This window comes from Megalobrama amblycephala, linkage group LG14, assembly GCF_018812025.1.
Source record: "Megalobrama amblycephala isolate DHTTF-2021 linkage group LG14, ASM1881202v1, whole genome shotgun sequence".
Taxonomy (NCBI): domain Eukaryota; kingdom Metazoa; phylum Chordata; class Actinopteri; order Cypriniformes; family Xenocyprididae; genus Megalobrama; species Megalobrama amblycephala.
The window spans coordinates 45,818,407-45,837,322 of NC_063057.1; the positions used below are offsets into that span (position 1 = coordinate 45,818,407).

The window sequence follows — 18,916 nt, forward strand, 5'->3', positions numbered from 1 at the left end:
TGCAACTCTTATGTCATCAGAACAGGACGTTCAATGCACTACCATTTCCTTTAAAAAACAGTTTTGCAACGTTTTGTCGGGGCTGAAAACAGCCCAGGATCTTCTCAGGTTGAAGATCAACACATCTGACCTGCTCCATGTTAATATAAAGCCCTTTAATTGACACTCTTCAAAAATATCATTCTTTTCTGTAGAGCTGGACTGGACTTAAACCAACCTGTTTGTTCCTCAGTTTCTTCTTGTTTCACTCTGAATGTTTCTTCAATCTTAATGTCTTCAATGTCCTCTTTAATAAACTCACTCTTTATAATAGTGTGTCACTTGGATCTCAGTCGCTTCATCAGGAGTTTTTCTGTGTTTAAAAAGAGAATTATTAACAAAGAAAAATAAATCAGCTCAATCAGCTCTTGTTCAGCAGTTCAGCTCAGGAAAAAATACTATAGTAAATTGTAGGATAGCCAACTGTGTATATTATATTATTTACAACATATGAAATGATTGCTAAATCATACTGTAGTATTAACTATTGTGAACTGATAAAATGTAATAAATACTGTGGTATACTTTATGTTTTACTACAGTAAACTGTGTATAGAATTAGCACAATAAATTAATTTAAGTACTTTATTATAGTATGGTTCAAAAACACTACAGTATTTACTATAAATTACTATAGTATTAGTAGTTAGTAGTATTTTTTCACCTGGGAGAGAGTGAGAGTTAATGGACTTAAAAGATCTGATTAAAAAATAAATACAAATAATATTTTATTTATGATTTGTATTTTGTATTCATTTAGTCGAACGTCACATTTAATAGATTGAACTTAAAATGAAAACATCAGCAGTTGGTTTGTAAAAGTTGTCATCACACATTTGTGTTCTCATTCATTTACAGTTTTTGAGCTGCAGGTGACGTCAGCCTGCGGTGATTTGAGCGCTTCGATTCACTGAATCATTTTACAAAACAATTGATTCAATCACTTCTTTCCAGTAAATGAATTTGTGTTTACGATAAATTGACTCACATTATAGAGAGCGAAAAGAGACGCACATTTTGTGTTACTCATGATGCTATTTACTCCCAAAAATATTATTAAATAAGGCATTGCAATGTTGATTTCAATAATATTTTATTTATTATTTATCGCTTGTAAAAGTAATTTAAACTTACCCAACAGTTTGCATTAATTTTAACACTTTAAATGTGTAAAAACACAAACCTTTCTTCAGCCAAATCAAAATAAAAGTCCTATTGATCTATATAACTGGAAGAGTGAGATATTTTGTCTAATAGGCAAAACTGTAATCTTTGGATGTAGAAATCATTCATACCAAATATAACAATAATATTAATAAAAAAACAGTGTATGACTTAATAAAGCAGAGTTCATATTATGTGTCATTTTGTGGTGGGCGAAATGATCAAAATCTTAGTTTAAGATATAAGACATTTTATTTCAAATAAAAATAACAGTAACAATGTCTCACAATAAAGATGTTTTGGTTATTTAATTTTTGTTGTTAAAAATAAGAACAAAGAATCAAATTACACACAATAGAACAAAGAAGTTTTTCAGGTACAGCAGGTTTCTTTAACATGTAGAAACACTGACAGACGTCATAATCGAGTAAGACTGGCTCATCTTTCAGGAAGGTCAAAGGTCATCACATGGGTTGCTCATCTAATGAGAGATAGTTATCAGGATTTAACTGATGATAATTTGACTTAATCCTTATTTTATGTTTTCTCAGAGTTGTCAGAGTATCAGATCTGTGAATCCTGTTCTGGAGGAGGTTTATTTAAAGTAACTGGATTACACACACTCTCTCTCACACACACTCACACACACACACACACACACACACACACACACACACACACACATACACACACACTGATCTCACTGTCTATCTGAGGATTGATTACACACATTTATTCTTCATGTTATTTCACTGACAGAAGTTCAGCTGTAGTATTAATGTAATGAAGAGAAAATAAGAGACTCTATAACATCTCACTGTTACTGATTCATCATGAGCTCAAAGCATTATGGGTAGAGTCTCTCTACAGTCTATTCTGATTCATCAACACAGTTTCACTGATCCAGAACAAAACAAATAACTAAGCCTAAACCCAGGATAGAGCGGTTGAGTGAATGTGGTCTGGACTGTGTGGATGAGGATCATTGTGTCTCCAGAGACGCTGTAGAAGGACAGAGTTCCTGCACTGTGATCCACATACACTCCTATTCTACTGCTGATGGGCTTTACAGGGAGTTTAGTCTGTATGTTATTGTGCCAGAATGAGTAACTGGAGGAAGAGCAGAACAAACACCAGGACTGATCATTATATCCAAACAAACACTCATTACCCGATACCTTCCTGCTGATGCTCTTATATGACACTGATATACGCACACCAACACTCCACTCAATCTCCCAGTAACAGCGTCCACACACACTCTCTCTACACAACACCTGCCACGCATGATCAAATCTGTCTGGATGATCAGGATACGGCTGGACGGTGTTAGTGTAAGTAATCACTCTGTTCCTCTCAGACAGATGGAGGTATTTATTTACTGTGTTCAGATCCAGGTTGAGCTGACGGGAATCTGATGGAGATAAAACACATCAGAATCAGGAATTATCAATCTGATCTTTTAATGTTTCTGAACTCTTCATGTTCAGTATACCATCAGTGTCTCTGTACAGTTTACCAGAAACACTAAAAAAAAAAAAAAATTGTATTTTTGTCTTGTTTTCAGTCTCAATATCTAAAAATCTTTAAACCCATGTGCTTTTACTACATAACTAAATATAAGTAAATTGACATTAGTTTTTTTTTTTTCTTATTTCCTGGGGAAAAAATCAAAATAAAGTGAGTTTTTTGCTTAAAACAAATAAAATGATCTGCCAATGGGGTAAGAAAAATAATCTTATTTCTGTTTAAAATCTTGTTTCTTGTTTCTGTCCCAAAAAAACCCAAAATTATATATATAAAAAAAAAAAATTCCAGAAAACAAAAAATATATTTTGTCATTTTACTTATCTATTGGTAATGTCTTATTTGATGTTTTGTTCATGCTCCTTTTTATGTTTCACTGCTATGTTTGTTATGTTTGCCAAGTGCTTCCTGTTGTCATGTGATGCTCTTGCTCCTCATGTGATCTTGCCACGCGCTCGCCTTCTGAATAGGCTTGTTCGACATGAACTACACTAGCCTGTCACCAGATGGCGAGATCTGCCGGTTGCAGGCAGGGAAGAAGTACAGAGACGGCTGTCAGGTCGGACACTTCGTGTTTTCCATAGCGTACTGAACTAACATCATTCATGGCAGACCACACGATTTTGCATTGATTGTAGGCGAACAAGTGAATTGAAATAATATATATATTTTTGTTAAAGTCCCTGTAAAGTCATTTTAAAGTATGTGTTCTGAGTTTGTCACACCACAGAAAAATGTGTTATTAACCACCCAGCCAAATTTGAATAATTAAAAAAATCCGCAAGTAAATGAAATAAGTTATCAAAATCTCGAAAAAAATAGGCAGCGCTCTCTGCTCTCAAACACTGGGGGCGTGTCCGCTGTCGGCGCTGAAACCACACCCACTCGCGAGAGCTGCCGTCTCAACTGACTCGAGTCTAATGAGTCAAACATACTGATGCATATAAACAAAAGAATCACATTAGAGGGTTGCACATTTTAGTAGAGTTACTGTGGACTACCTACTAATTATAACATACGCAAACTCGGCTATTTACACTCAATGGGCACGTACTGCCGACTGTTGTCGAGTCAACAAATGACGGCGCCGCGAGACGGGAGGATGAGGCCCGGGACGGGAGAGACTCTGTCCGGCCCCATATATCATCGGTTATCGTCGGGACGGTAAGAAGGCCGAGGCGGGAGGGGGGCCGAGGTCTTTTCAGTCACATTCACCAAAAACAGCGGATTATCTGTGAATCCCAGCTGTCTGATTAAAGTTTGTAAAATTATCAGGCGTAGAACGATCACTTTAGAATCCTTCATATCATCGTTTTAGGAAATTTAAATAAGGAGACCGAGCATATTGTATATTATAACAACCATGTAATATGCGTTAGGGGAACACATTATATAGTGTTAGGGGAGGGGCTATGCTCGGGGGATGATGTGCGTCATCAGACCCCCGTTTTAGCTCCGCCCAAAAAATCCTGAGCAGAGACTTGGTGAAAAACTGTTTAACGCTCTAACTTCACAATTAAGCATTACACAATTCACAGACTTTGTAATGTGTTTCAGCAATACATTTGTAACATTTATAAAGTGTTTAGAAAGAATTCTCAGAATTGACTTTACAGGGACTTTAATGTTTTGTTGGAGCATCAGATATTCCATACAGAAACTTGTCTAAAAAAACCACACAACATCCTTATCATCACCGAATCTGACCAATGAGAATAAAGTGTGTCGTCATCAAGGCTTTCATAGCCGATTTTGAGCAAATGTAGCACCTGATCTAGGTGGCTGGTCTCGTTTTGCTCTCGCGGTACTTTGATGTTATCTTAAGGTGGCTGCAGCGCCAATCAAAGTCAGACAAATTTTCTTTTGTCAGACGGCAGTCGATCTTTGCGGCACCACATGAAGTCATACATGCCCATTGTGTCATGTTGTCATTGGTTGTTTTAGTCATGTGGTTTTGTGATTGGGTCATTGTCTTGATTGTTCACAGGTGTTCCTTGTTTGTCACTCGTCTCTCTGTGTAAATAGCCCTTGTGTTTCATTGTTCTCTTGTCTAGCTTTGATGTTCCCTGTATCACTGTTGAGTGAGTTTTATGTCAGGTCAAGTTAAGTTATGCTTAATCAAGTCTTTGTTTATTTTGTACACCAGTGCTGTCCAACCCTGCTCCTGGAGTGCTATGTCCTGCAGATTTCATCATGCGTTCAAGTCATGTCGGGAAGATCATATATTTTTACAAAAAATACGATAGCATCATAATATAAAAATGTAATATGTAACAATAAAGTTTACAATGGCTTCATAAATTAATTAAAAACATAAAACAGCAACATACAACCAATGCACATTCTTTGCTCTACATTTTCTAAGTTGAAGTGTTGTTATTTTGTGCAATTATTTTAGAGAAGGCACACTGCCATCATACTCCGACACAAGTGACTTGAACGCACCTACCATCGTAAACACAACTTCCCACCTTGTAAATACGAACTTCCCAGGAGGACTTGAACGCACCATCAGTTTCAACTATGCTCTAACACTCCTGTCTGTAATTATCAATCAGCCCTGAACACCACGATTAGCTGGTTCAGGTGTGTTTGATTGGGGTTGGAGCTGAAATCAGCAGGGCGGTAGCCCACCAGGTCCAGGGTTGGATACCCCTATTGTACACGTTTATGTTAAATAAATACTGCACATGAGTTCAAATCAACTTGCCTCCAGTGGATAAGTTACACTAGTAAAAGCATCTTGATCTAAAGGAACATGATTTTGAAAATAGGCTCATTTTCCAACTACCCTGGAGTTATACTCGTATTGTTTCTTTATTCAAAACTATAAAAAAATTTGCCTGTAGGAATAAAATTGAATGATTTTTAAAGCCATTTAAGGCCTTAATTTTCACAAAATCCATTTAATGACTTTTAATGCTTTTCAATGTCCCGCGAATACCCTGTTGTTGTTTTGATTCAGGAGGAACTGAAAAAGGTGGCTGCGGGTTGTTTCCGGTGCTCCATTATTGGATGTTTTATGTTTCCACCTTATTCCTACGCCTATGACGCTTTGTGTGAATTATAGGTGTAACTCCCGTTAAGCGCACCATGAACACAATAATACTTGAATAATTTTTTAACAATGTATGACATTTTATTATACTCATCTTTCAACCATCCAACGTTAAAAGGACATTTAAAAGTGTAAAGGCATTAACAAGTACTTTAAACAGACCATGAATAACCCCAAAAACATGATTCTTTCCACAGCAATAACGAACTGGTTAAATATCACTGTAGTAATATAAATCTGTATTATGTAACATACGTTTTACCTTAATCAAAAATGTTAATTTATTTTACCATTGCGTGATACTATTTCAAAGTGATTTCTGTAATTTTGACAGATAATAAATTTTATTTACCTGTGAAAACAAACCTGGAAAGAGACATGAGGAATTGAGGAGAAAAACGAGAGATTCTTTGTGCATTCCAGTGAATTAATGGGATATATCGTGAATTAAATTGGGAGACTAGACTGAAATGATTACTTTCAGTCTTTTTGAATGAGAGTTCCCCAAACTGGAAGTGCCACCCATAATTCATAACACTGTAGGCTCATCAGGAATAAGGTGGATGATAAACTTTGCATAGCATGAAACGCGCTGCTGAGGTATGATGTCTTCGTGAACAGGGTGTACGAGGGTAAAATATAATATATGTAATTCTGACCAAATAAAATGATTGAATTTGATGTTCCTTCACCTTAAACAGATGAGTATATATATATATATATATATATATAATATATTTCTGACACACTTGATCAAGATTTCGCTACTGACAACATGACAAAAGCATTCAGAACATGAACACACTCAGTGAGTTTCTCTGCTTGTTTTCTTAGTGACTTACATTGTAGGAAGTCGTTCCTGGTTCTGGGAACAATGTTGGTGAAAGTGACTGTGGAAAACAACAGACATGAAGAGTGTGATTATCATGTCAAGAGAAAATGATCCCTGCATCCGTTCCTAAGACATTTCTAATATGATCTTCTTCATGATATGAGATGATGGAGGATCATTTCTGAGAGCAGATGAATCTCCAGGACTTTACCTCTGTCAGAGATCTTCTTCAGCTCCTCTTTGCAGAAATCCTCCAGTTTGTCTCTCAGCTGACGGGCAGATTCTCTCACAACATCAAAAGAGGAGAGAGAACTGAAGGGATCGTCATTTACGTCTGTAGATTCAGGAGGAGCTGAGAGAGACTGGAAACTCTACAGAAAACAGAAATCAAAGCTCATCACCTCCACACTTCAGCCAATAACCTGCACTGCTGTCAGATTTGAGCAGCTCTTGTTGATCTTTAGTAACTCTCCTCAATCCAGCACTTTCACAGCATCAGATTCATTCTTCTCATGTTCATTATATCATGTTAGATCTATAAGTTCTAGCGTTTACCACTTAAATGATATGTGAACTTTCTAGGAAAACACTTGATGATCAAACATCTGCCAATAACTTAACAGATCAAGAGCATCAATGGAGTCACATGACAGGGTTGAGTAGATTTGATCAGGAAAAGCAGCTTAAAGTCAACGAGTAGATTGACCATTATTTATAACCATTATTTATATATAGCAGTTAGTGGCTCTTAAACTCACAAGGACTCTTAGGACACGATCCCAAGATCAGGTTTTGTGGTTTAAATATGCGGAAGCATCACTAATTAATTTGACAGTGAAGTCCTCAAACAGGAAGTGAGGCTGTATATTAATGTGTTACTGAAAATTATTATAAAAGGTTTCAGCAAGAATTTCTATTAAAAAAAAAAAAAAAGACAAGTAAAAGGAGGATGGGAAATCTAGCGGGGGAAACTGGTACCAGTGAAGTTTTGAGCTGTTCTCTGGAAGCTCAATATATCTTTCAGAAAAATGTTTCCTAAGAGATTTCCAGAGCTGAACTGCATTTGTAAGTGCGTCTCTCTCAAAAGAAGAAGATCAGATGAGAGTCTGACTGATGATTATATAATAACCGAACACACAGATCAACGGCTCATTCTGCTCTCATGAAATGTTTCTCTGTGAGTCTCTTGCTCAAGTCCACTATGATCCTGTTCTTCTAGATCTCTGTTACCTGCAGGAAATGGATGTGATCCTGTGTGTGGGAAAGCTGCTCCAGCTCAGCGTCTCTCCTCCTCAGATCATTGATCTCCTGCTCCAGTCGCTCCAGTCGTCCTTCAGCTCGACTCACTGCAGTCTTTTCCTGATCTCTGATCCGCTGTGTGGCCTCAGAGCGGCTTCTCTCAATGGAGCGGATGAGCTCAGTGAAGATCCTCTCACTGTCCTCCACTGCTGTCTGTGCAGAGCGCTGTTAGGACACACATCACAATCACACAGTGGCTTCAGTGAGTCTGACTGAGACTTCACAAACTTCTCTTCTTCTCCAGACTCACCTTATGAGACTCCATAGCCTCTCTCAGCTGCTGAAGATCTTTCTCTCTCTGCTGGATCCTCTGCTGGAAACACCTCTGCTTCTCCTTCAGCTGGTGCTAAAGGACAAACCAATGACAGGAGAAACATCACATAAATCGTCAAGTAAACAGAAATGAATCCAGTATCTGTGAAGTGCTGAGATTGAGGGTTAAAGATCTTGCATAGTAAGGTTATAGGTTCATTCATAAGTGTCAGCATTATTTCATCAAAGTCTAGTTTTATAGAGATAGTTCACCCAGAAATGTAAATTATTTAATTGTTTACTCATCCTCATGTCTTTACAAACTTTTTTCTTTTGCAGAACACAAAAGAAGATATTCTGAATAATGTCTCTGTTTCTAGAGCCCAAATCAAATATGGTGACATATCAATAACACCAAACCTCACTGGCTCATTCATGTCACATGACAAAACATAGCACCATATTTGATTTTTCTTAATGCTTCAGAAGACTATAGCTGAATCCCAAATGGCACCCTAAACACGTCTTCTTACGAGTCCACACTTTCATGATGTAACACTGTTTTGACTGTCAGGAAAAAGTCTGCGGGCTCTGTAAAAGTGCGCATGCGTCGTGGTGTTTTCATAAGCACATGTCAGAAGCCCAGACGGAAGAGAAGAACTTGTTGAACAAAGTCGCTATTTTTATTTATTTGTTTTGCGCACAAAAAGTTTTCTTGTTGCTTCATAAAAATGTTGTAGACCACTGTAGTCATGTTGACTGTTTTAACGACGTCTATAGTACACTTCTGGATTCTGAGAGGTTCAGTGTCATTGCTGGCAATAGACCTTTTTCACATTTCTGGTTACTCAGAAGCGGAAGTCGTCTTAGTTGGGTAAAATTCTAGGAGGTGAATGAGAGAATACATTAAATATATTTTTTTTGTGTTCCCATATTCTCAAATAGCAAAAGAAAAACTCAACAACAGCGTTTTCACAATTTAAAAAAAAAAAAAAAAAAAAAAAAAATATTAGAGATTGATAACAGCAGTCAGTTGAGAGAAAGATGTCAACTTTACAGTCTCTCCCATAGCTGCTGTATTAGAAACATCTTCACAGCAGTGTTTTTTGAAAAGTTACCAATGTTTCTTACAGTATTCACAGAGACCAGAACCATGTAGTTTTTTTGTATTTTGATGAAAAGATAATACAATACTAAGAATAGTGTTATTAATGTACATACATTTAAAAAAAAATAAAGTTATAAAAGAGTGAAAGATTTACGATGCTGATGACAGTTAAAACGTGTCATCTGTCTGTGAAAAGGGTCCAATAGAGGCCTCACTGAGCCATAGGATTTTATCAAAAAGATCTTAATTTGTGTTCTGAAGATGAATGAAGGTCTTACGGGTGTAGAACGACATGAGGGTAATTAATTAATAACAGAATTTCCATTTTAAGATGGACTAACCTTTAATACTGTGACGAATTCAAACGCTGTGTAGAAACTGTGTCATGTGATCGAGATCAGCCTATAATCTCCTGTTCTGATCTCTCACTGCATTTGTCTGGGCTGATAAATGGTCCATGCTGCACATCTCGAACAAGTAGCATTGCTGTTTTGATGGCATTTTTCATATGCAACAGAAATAGCAGCTCTTATCAGTTGGGCACCAGTGCAACCTCAAACAAAATTTAGTTGTACTGACAAGAAAAAAGGTAATTTGGTCGCAGTCTGGAGCCCTGATGACTACTCACTTTTTGGTGTGAACTACTAGTTTGAAGGGGTCCTATTATGCTGGTCATTGGTTTCAGATGTTCCTACATTTTTCGTAATTTAGAATAAATTTTATAACAAAAGTTATTGATGATGTCATGAATCAGGGTGCATCATCGACTTTTACCTGTTGTCTGTGTGCGTCTCATTTTTCTGCAGCTCGTGACCTGGACAATAAGCGCTGATTATTCGGTGCAGGTGCCCACAGATCACAAGTTGATTTCCCTCACTTATTCCTGTTTCCCTTTTATTCACTGCGGTGTCTGTCCTTTGTGTGACTCCTATCTTGGTTTGGACCTGCTCCGTGTCTCTTTGTTTTCTTACCTGTTCTACTGCTGTGCCCAGGACGTCTAGACAAGGAGTATACAGCTAGGCCATACGTTTGCTATTCTGTCTCGTTCCTCGTCCTGTTAGGTATCGCACCTGAGGTGGTCTCCACAGCCTGTGTCCACAGGTGTCTGTACAGACAGCTCTGGAACTCTCTAACCTTCCTTTGTTGCCCATGTGTGTCACTACACTTTGGAGGTTTGTTATATCCTGAAGTGTCAAATAAACTGTTGCACTATCCTCTGCTTTTGAGTTCTCTCTTCACGCACCTTGACAGAATCTACTGACCATCATGGACTCAGCAGAAGATGCAGAATTTCACCAAATTCTCAGGCAGCAAGGCGCTCTTCTGGGAAGGCAGCAGGAGGAGATCAATGCCTCTCATCGCGCTTTCCCAGAGCTGTTTCTCCAGCTGACCCAACTATCAGAATGACTTGATCTGGTCCAGATCAACCCTTCCGCGGCTCTTACGGTCCCTCCTTCGCCCGAATCTGAGGTGGCCGTTCCTTACCTCTGGTGTGCCCAATTCATGCCGTTCTTTCCTGTCTCAGTGTTCCCTGACTTTTCCACTCCAGCCACTTCGTTTTCCCATGGAAAGCTCTAAGGTGGCATTTAGCATCACGCTCCTGATAGGGCAAGCTAGAGAATGGGGAACGGGCATGTGGGACAATGGACATGAATGTTGTAATTCATTAAGGAATTTTCATGATTCTCAGGTAGCTGGTATCATCCGGCCCTCTTCCTCTGGCTGGGGTGGGGTTCTTCTTTGTGGGGTCGCTGCGCCCCTGCATAGATTATCGGGGGTTGAATGACATCACAGTGAAGAATCGCTATCCTTTACCGATGATGTCATTGGCCTTCGAACTCTTGCAGGGGGCACCCATCTTTACAAAGCTGGACCTCCACAATGCTTATCACCTAGTAGGAATAAGTGAGGGGGACAAATGGAAGACCAACTTTAACACCCCTACGGGGCACTTTGAATATTTGGTCCATGTCTTTTGGGCTTTAAAACTCCCCAGGCGGCCTTCCAGACACTCGTCAATGACTTGCTCAGAGACATGGTCGACCTTGACGACATCCTAATCTTCTCCCAGAATGAGCGCTCCAACGGCTGCTTGAGAATCGTTTATTCGCCAAGGTGAAGAAGTGTGAGTTTTACGCACTGTTGGTTTGGTTCCTGGGTTTTATTTTTTCGCCCGAGGGTATCCAAATGGATCCCACCAAAGTAAAAGCAGTTTCTGATTGGCCCACCCCAGATAGTAGTAGAGCGGTCCAGCAATTTCTGAGGGATTTTACAGGCAGTTCATTCGGAATTTTAGCCAGCTCGCTCTTGCTCTGACTGATCTCCCTTATACTCAAAGACAATTCTGTTGGTTGGCGCAGGCCCAGACTGCATTTACAAACCTAAAGAGTCACTTTGTTTTGGCTCCCATCCTTGCCACTCCGGATCCGTCTCATCAGTTCGTTGTGGAGGTGGATGCGTTGGAGGTGGGAGCGGGGGCTATTTTGTCTCAGAGATCACCTTCGGATGAAAGAATACATCCCTGCACTTTTTTTTCTCATCGTTTACCCCAGGGGTGGGGAACGTTGATCCTGGAGGGCCATTGTCCTGCAGAGTTTAGCTCCAACCCTAATTAAACACACCTGAAGCTAATCAAGGTCTTCAGGATTACTAAAATTACAGGCATGTGTGCTTTTTTTTCAAGGTTGGAGTTAAACTCTGCAGGACAATGGCCCTCCAGGATTATCGTTCCCCACCCCTGGTTTAACCCCTTCTGAACGGAACTACGACATTGACGTTGGCATTGGAGGAGTCGCGTCACTGGTTAGAGGGCACGGAGGTCCCTTTTATTGTTTGGACCGATCATAAGAATTTAGAATACATTCGCACCGCCAAATGACTAAATTCCCAACAGACTCCCTGGGCACTGTTTTTCAGTCATTTCAATTTTAACATTTCATACCGCCCGGGGTCTAAGAATGGTAAGCCTGGTGCACTTTCAGGGATCTTTGAGGCTGAACCTAGATCCACTCTCCCTGTGACCATTCTGCCTCCCGATTGGGTGGTAGCAATGATTACCTGGGGGTGGAGTCCAGAGTCTGCGATGCTCTGCGCAACGTCACTATTCCCGCGGAGTGCCCTGAGAGCCTGTTGTTTGTGCCTGAGTCAGTCTGAACTAGCGTCCTACAGTGGGATCACTCATCCGAACTAGCTTGCCACCCAGGAGCGACTCGCACATGCTGTTTAATCAAGAAATGGTTTTGGTGGCCGTCCATGGCACAGGACGCTCGTCAGTTTGTGTCAGCCTGTCCTGTTTGTGCTGTGGGTGAAGGCTCCAATTGAGCAACATCCTGCGGTGCAAATTGTGCGTTTCGGGCGTTTGACGCGCAAGTTGAAAAATCTGAACTTTGGTGAAAATTCGCGCCGCGTTAACCAATCAGAAGCTTGCTCTAGTAGTGACGTGACGTAGCGAGCTGAGGCAGAAAATCCGAAACAACATGGAGGACAAAATCATCTTCGCTGTACATCTTCATACTTTTATAGAAACAGAAATAAAAAGGATCTTGCTTGAAAGAAAGTGAGTGAGGAGGTCGGACAATCTGGTAAATTGTAAAAAACAGTCTTTACTCAATTTGAGCTATATATATATACACACATATTGAGACTACAAGCTAACTAAAGCCAACAAATTGAGCTGTAATTTACAACTATTTCCTCACTGACGAGTTGTGTTTATTCAGAGGAACTGTGCAGAAAGAGTGGAAGAGTCTGGGACACATAAAGGAGCGGGAGAGCCCCTGTCATAACACAAATTCGCGTCTGTTGTGAAGTGAATTTCACGCGCGTATGAAGCGTATGAAGCGAATGAAGCGAGTAAACTCAAAATGTCCAAGCCTCCAACTACGCGCAAATAGCGCGTTTTATTCGCAAAAGTCGCGTCGGGTGTGAACGCAGCATGACAGGGGTCCCCAATGCATGTCTAAGTTTTGGACAGAGTTCTGTCGACAGCTGGGAGCAACTGTCATGGTTCAGGGAGCATCAAACTTACCTGTTGTCTGTGTGTGTTCTGTCATTTTTCTGCAGCTCATGACCTGGCACTGATCAGCACTGATTATTCAGTGCAGGTGCGCACAGATCACAAGCTGATTTCCCTCACCTGTTGCCTATTCCCATTTCCCTTTTATTCTCTGTGGTGTCTGTCCTTTGTTGTCAGTAGATTGTTTTGTGTGCCTCGTCTCTTGTGTTTTGGATCTGTTCTGTGGGTTTTATTTTCTTACCTGTTCTACTGCTGATGTTTGTTATACTTAGGGTTGTTCCGATTCCGATACTAGTATCGGAAATACCACCGATACCACAAAAAAATTCTTGCATCGGTATCGGCGAGTACTTAAATTCACGTACCGATCCGATGCTATTTTCTTAAACAATATCGAGTTGTGCCTGCTATTTTTGCTTAATGCAGCAAGAGAATTCGTGGCTCAGAATGCAAACACAGGAAGTTGTGCTGTGTTGCCACAAGCAACCACTGTCTTTGAAGACGCGTCACCCCGCGCAACACGATGGTTAAAGAAAGGCTAGGACGGAGAAGGATTAGGCGTGGCAGAATCAACAATCTTTAGAAGATTCATTCAATCACAGTTTTCAAAAGACAGCCAACGAGCGATAAAGATTACAGACAAAATTGCAAGCTGACGTGGAGCCAAAGAAGCGCAAGGTGCGCATCAATAGCGTTAGCATTAGCAAACCCAATTTACAAGATGATAGAATTATTCCGCTCCCGCGGTGTACAGAGCTGAAGTGTGGACTCATTTTGGCTATAAAGAAGCCACTAAGGAAATCAACAAGAGTCATTTTGTTTGCAAAATAGGCATGTTAAAATCCAAAACTTAGGAAACGCAATGAATCTGAGAGCTCACTTAACGACATCATCCACGCTGCAGAGAAGCTTTCGATAGAATTTAAAGTATGTACTGCACGTTTTCCTCTCAGTAACTAAAATAAACACACAACAAAATTGACAGCGGTGGCAGCAGAAAGAAAGCATCTGATCATATTGATGTGGATATGGTTGCACCAGCTCTGCAGATCAGTACTTTAAATAGCACCTTATAAAATAGACTGCTTTAAAGCAAACAGCTTTACAGTATTAAATATAAAACAGTCATTCAGTCGTGGAATGGACTATGCTCTTTCTCTTGTTAAATAGTTTAGAAATTAAAAACTGCTATACTGTTAACCTTTAAAACATATACACCTAAAAAAATCCTGCAATCACTTTACTATTTTCCCTTAGATTGCACAAAATAGTGATTAGTGATATAAATGCAAATGATACTGTATTGATTAAAATAAAGTTGCTTGTCAGGTTTTATGCATATGGTTGAGTGTTCTTTATGACACTAATTTATATTTTTAAATTATATTTTTATAAAAAACAACAAAAAATGAGAAATATCACAATATATCACCTTTCTTACAATATCGCAATATATCACAATTTATACAACAGTTCTGTCTGGTTCTCGAATCTGATTGGCTGATAGCCATGCGATATTTCAGTGATAACAGCACTCCTACTGCCTTTTCACCGTTTGTATCACTCCGCTTGAAGTGACCGTCATGGCGGCCGATCAAATCAACCGTAATTTTTACAAATACTACTTCTTGTACCACGAACTGTAGTTTTAATAGTTTTTTAGGCGAGAATGTAGTTGTTTAGACCTGAAATATGTGACTCATATTTAATAACAGCGCCTATTTTACCATTTGTTTTGACGTTTTCGGAGATGCGAGCTCGAGTGCGTCAGCGGCCGTTCAGTGCTTCTGTAACCGCCGAGAACAGCTTCATCTCGGCCAATGCCTCGGGGATTTGCCGCTGGCTCTTATAATGGTTAAACATGAGACATAATTCAATTTGAGTACATAGAACGGGCAATCTTTGGTCTTATTAATCTATTATTTGTTCCAGAGCAAGTCGAATTGTGCTAACGTTATATTAAATTTGATAATAATAAACGTTACGTTACATCCTTATATAGCACATTGGCTACAACTAGACGGGACATATCAGACTCTTCTCCACTATGTAATACGTAAAACATTAAACTTTATAAACATATGTTTTTTTTGAGTAAAGAAAACGCTTTACAATTTTTTTCAACAGATCTTTATTTACCTTTGCATTGCACAGAGGAGATGTCCAAACTGCGTGCGCACTTTATTCAGGAGGTGAGGCAGATTAATGAGGCTTGATTGACAGTTTGAGGATCCAATGGAGTTAGGAGGTTTTGTCACAAGCTCTTTAAAATCCTTTTCATTCGTTAAATATTTGTAAAACCCACATACAAGCGTAAATGGTGACCTAATTTTTTACTAGTGCTTTATGTTTGACTGAACTGTACAGTTGTGCTTATTTGTTGTTCTAAATATTATTGTTAATAAATATGATTTTATATAAAGATGTCCAATAAGTAATATGGATTGAGTGAACATTACATTAATACGCCATTAGATGGCGGCAACACTTTACAGGAGAATGAGTCAGTGAAGCACAAGAGACTTTTAAATTGAAAGGAACTTTTGCAAAAGGAAGTTGTTTTTAGCGCTGTGGTGTAATGGATGTTACGGAAAAGGACAAATACAAAGATCGCTTTCCTCAGCGGACATTCAAACGGACTTGTATAAAGGATATAATATTATGGACATCGACTTGAAGAATTAATGTAATGCAATATACCAGACACAGGTAATAGCCTACTCTCTCTCTCTCGCTCTCGCTCTCTCTAATACTGTACAAAATTCAATGTGTTTCAATGAAGCGACTCAACGTTCCTTCGTTACTAGTTCTGAAATATCGTTTTAGAATTAGTAACGGAGGCTTGGTCCAACTGTCAAATTGAGATTTGAATCCGTGGCGGAAGGAAGTAGTGCTGCACAAAAGAGGGTTTTAAAGACACTCCGTTGTTGTTCTTATTTATTTACACACTCGTGCCGTCGAACTGTTGTATAAACGCAATATCACACTCGTAGCCGTGCGATATGGCTGTATATCAGCACGCTGTGATTACCTACGGCACTCGGCCTGCGGCCTCGTGCCTACGGACGAATCACAGCGTGGTGATATACAGCCATATCGCACGGCTACTCGTGTGATATTGCTCATATATCATATCATAATCCTGTATCGTGATATGTCTTGTACAAAATTCTTGGCAATACACAGCCCTAAAAATAATTATATCAATTCATGCAGGGCTAGTAGTATATACAGATACACACCCAGGTATCGGATCAGTACTCGGTATCAGCCGATACCCTGAGCTCAGGTATCGAAATCGGTATCGGGAATGGAAAAGGGGTATCGGAACATCTCTAGTTATACTCAGAAGTGTCAAATAAACTGCTGCGCTATCCTCTGCTTTTGAGTTCTCTCTTCAGGCACCATAACAGATGAATCATGATTTTCTTTTGTACACAGTTCTTTGTGTACAAACTTTGTGAAGTTTGTTCTTTTGAAAACGTTTGTACACAGATTTCATGCACAGATTCATGAATACACATGCTTAGTGAATGAGACCCACTGTTTTTACAACACTTACTCTAAACCCTTTTTTGCAGCCTTACTAATGCAGATTAACTTGATAATCAAAATGTACTTTTAACACATTCCTCAGCAGTATACAACATTAGTCTTTTATTGTGTCCTCACTATTTTTTGTAATGACTGATTTCTGAACTATGCAGTTTCATGCAGGTCTGATGTTATAAATGAAGTTACAAACGTAGGTTCGGGAGGAGCTTAATCATTCAGTCCTGCATCCCTCCCCCTCTCCATCACTGTTTATGGTGAGGTGCGTTACATTTACAAAACACACTTTATGCGGTCAACCAATAACAGCAGACTGTGATTTTTGGAAGATGGGTTTTAAAGAAACTAAAAAATAAAACAGTGTTCAGACAGTGAGGGTGACAATAGTCATTAAATATGTAAATTTATTCTAGTAGACCTTATAAACAAAGTTATGAACATGTAAATAATCATAATGTGACATCTTTAAGTTCATACCTGTTTTTCTGTCCTCTGTGATGCAGCTGATACAGTGTCGTGGTTTTTATGTTCATCCATCGTACACAGCAGACATATACACTTCTGATCAGTGCGGCAGAAAACCTCAAGGATCTTGTCGTGTTTCTGGCAGATCATCTCCTGCAGTCGTCCAGTGGCTTCAGTCAGATTGTGTCTCTTTCCTTTAAACAAACTCTCATGTTGTTCAAGGTGATTCTGACAGTAAGAGTTCAGACACACCAGACAGGACTTGACGGCTTTGTGTTTTCTTCCAGTACAGACGTCACACTGCACATCTCCAGCTCCAGCGTAACAGTCAGCAGGAAATTTAATCTTCTTCAGTTTCTCCACCATTTCAGCCAGAATGGTGTTTTTAGCTAAAGCAGGTCTTGGACTGAAGGTCTGTCTGCACTGAGGACAGCTGTAGACTCTCATCTGATCCTCCTGATCCCAGCAGCCTGTAATACAGATTTTACAGTAACTGTGTCCACAGGGAATGGCTACTGGATCCTTCAGGAGATCCAGACACACTGGACACATAAACTCATCCTGAGAAAATCTGGCTTCTGCCATTTTACTGCATGAACACAGAGACACAAACACAAAACAGCTCAACTACACTTCAGTTTCTCTTTCTCTGAAGTCATGTGATTCCTGTTTCCTGGTTCTGTGTTTAAGTGATGTCTGTAAAACAGGCGTGGCGTGTCTGTAAAGCAGCTTCCTCATTCCTGGTCTTGAAGAGCCTCATTCCTGCCAAATATTTCATGTGTGTTTCCACACACATTGTGTTTAATCAGTCTCGGACACACACTCAAAAAATGTAAGTTAGAGAGAAGCAAGACAACACCCTTAAAAGTTCAGTAAATCTGTGTCCTAAATACTACACTGCTAATGCAGACTGAAAACTGTGTTCATAATTACAGTACACACAGTCCAGCGCTGTGGATGCTTTCACTCGCTGATTGGTCTTGATCATGCAACCACAAAACAGCACTGTGAGGTCCAGTGAGAAGCTTCAACAAATGTCTCTGTGATTTAAACTAGTTTAAAGCCAGATAAAACAACACTGACATTCGATATCTGTGAATGGCCTCTTAGAACGGCGACTTTTTCTTTGCATGTGGAATATGGTATGAGACAACTAGAGAATAATAATAAAATAATAATAATTTTGATTTGATTATGTTTTATTTTTTAGATCAGTTGCAAAACCTCAAGGATCTTGTCGTGTTTTCGGGCACATCATCTCCTGCAGTCGTCCAGTGGCTTCAGTCAGATTGTGTCTCTTTCCTTTAAACAAACTCTCATGTTGTTCAAGGTGATTCTGACAGTAAGAGTTCAGACACACCAGACAGGACTTGACGGCTTTGTGTTTTCTTCCAGTACAGACGTCACACTGCACATCTCCAGCTCCAGCGTAACAGTCAGCAGGAAGTTTAATCTTCTTCAGTTTCTCCACCAGTTCAGCCAGAATGGTGTTTTTAGCTAAAGCAGGTCTTGGACTGAAGGTCTGTCTGCACTGAGGACAGCTGTAGACTCTCTTCTGATCCTCCTGATCCCAGCAGCCTGTAATACAGATCTTACAGTAACTGT

General features: G+C 39.5%; 1 protein-coding gene across 1 annotated transcript; it reads right to left on the reverse strand.

Moving 5' to 3' along the window:
* Positions 1 to 2,087: 2,087 nt before the first annotated feature.
* LOC125245801 (tripartite motif-containing protein 16-like) lies at positions 2,088 to 17,965 on the reverse strand. Its single transcript, XM_048156565.1, has 6 exons — positions 17,324 to 17,965; positions 8,170 to 8,265; positions 7,851 to 8,084; positions 6,832 to 6,991; positions 6,631 to 6,678; positions 2,088 to 2,617 (listed from the first exon to the last, which is right to left on the reverse strand). Exons 1-6 carry the CDS (start codon positions 17,894 to 17,896, stop codon positions 2,088 to 2,090), a joined length of 1,641 nt encoding a protein of 546 aa, XP_048012522.1. The 5' UTR covers positions 17,897 to 17,965.
* Between the last annotated feature and the right edge of the window lie 951 nt (positions 17,966 to 18,916).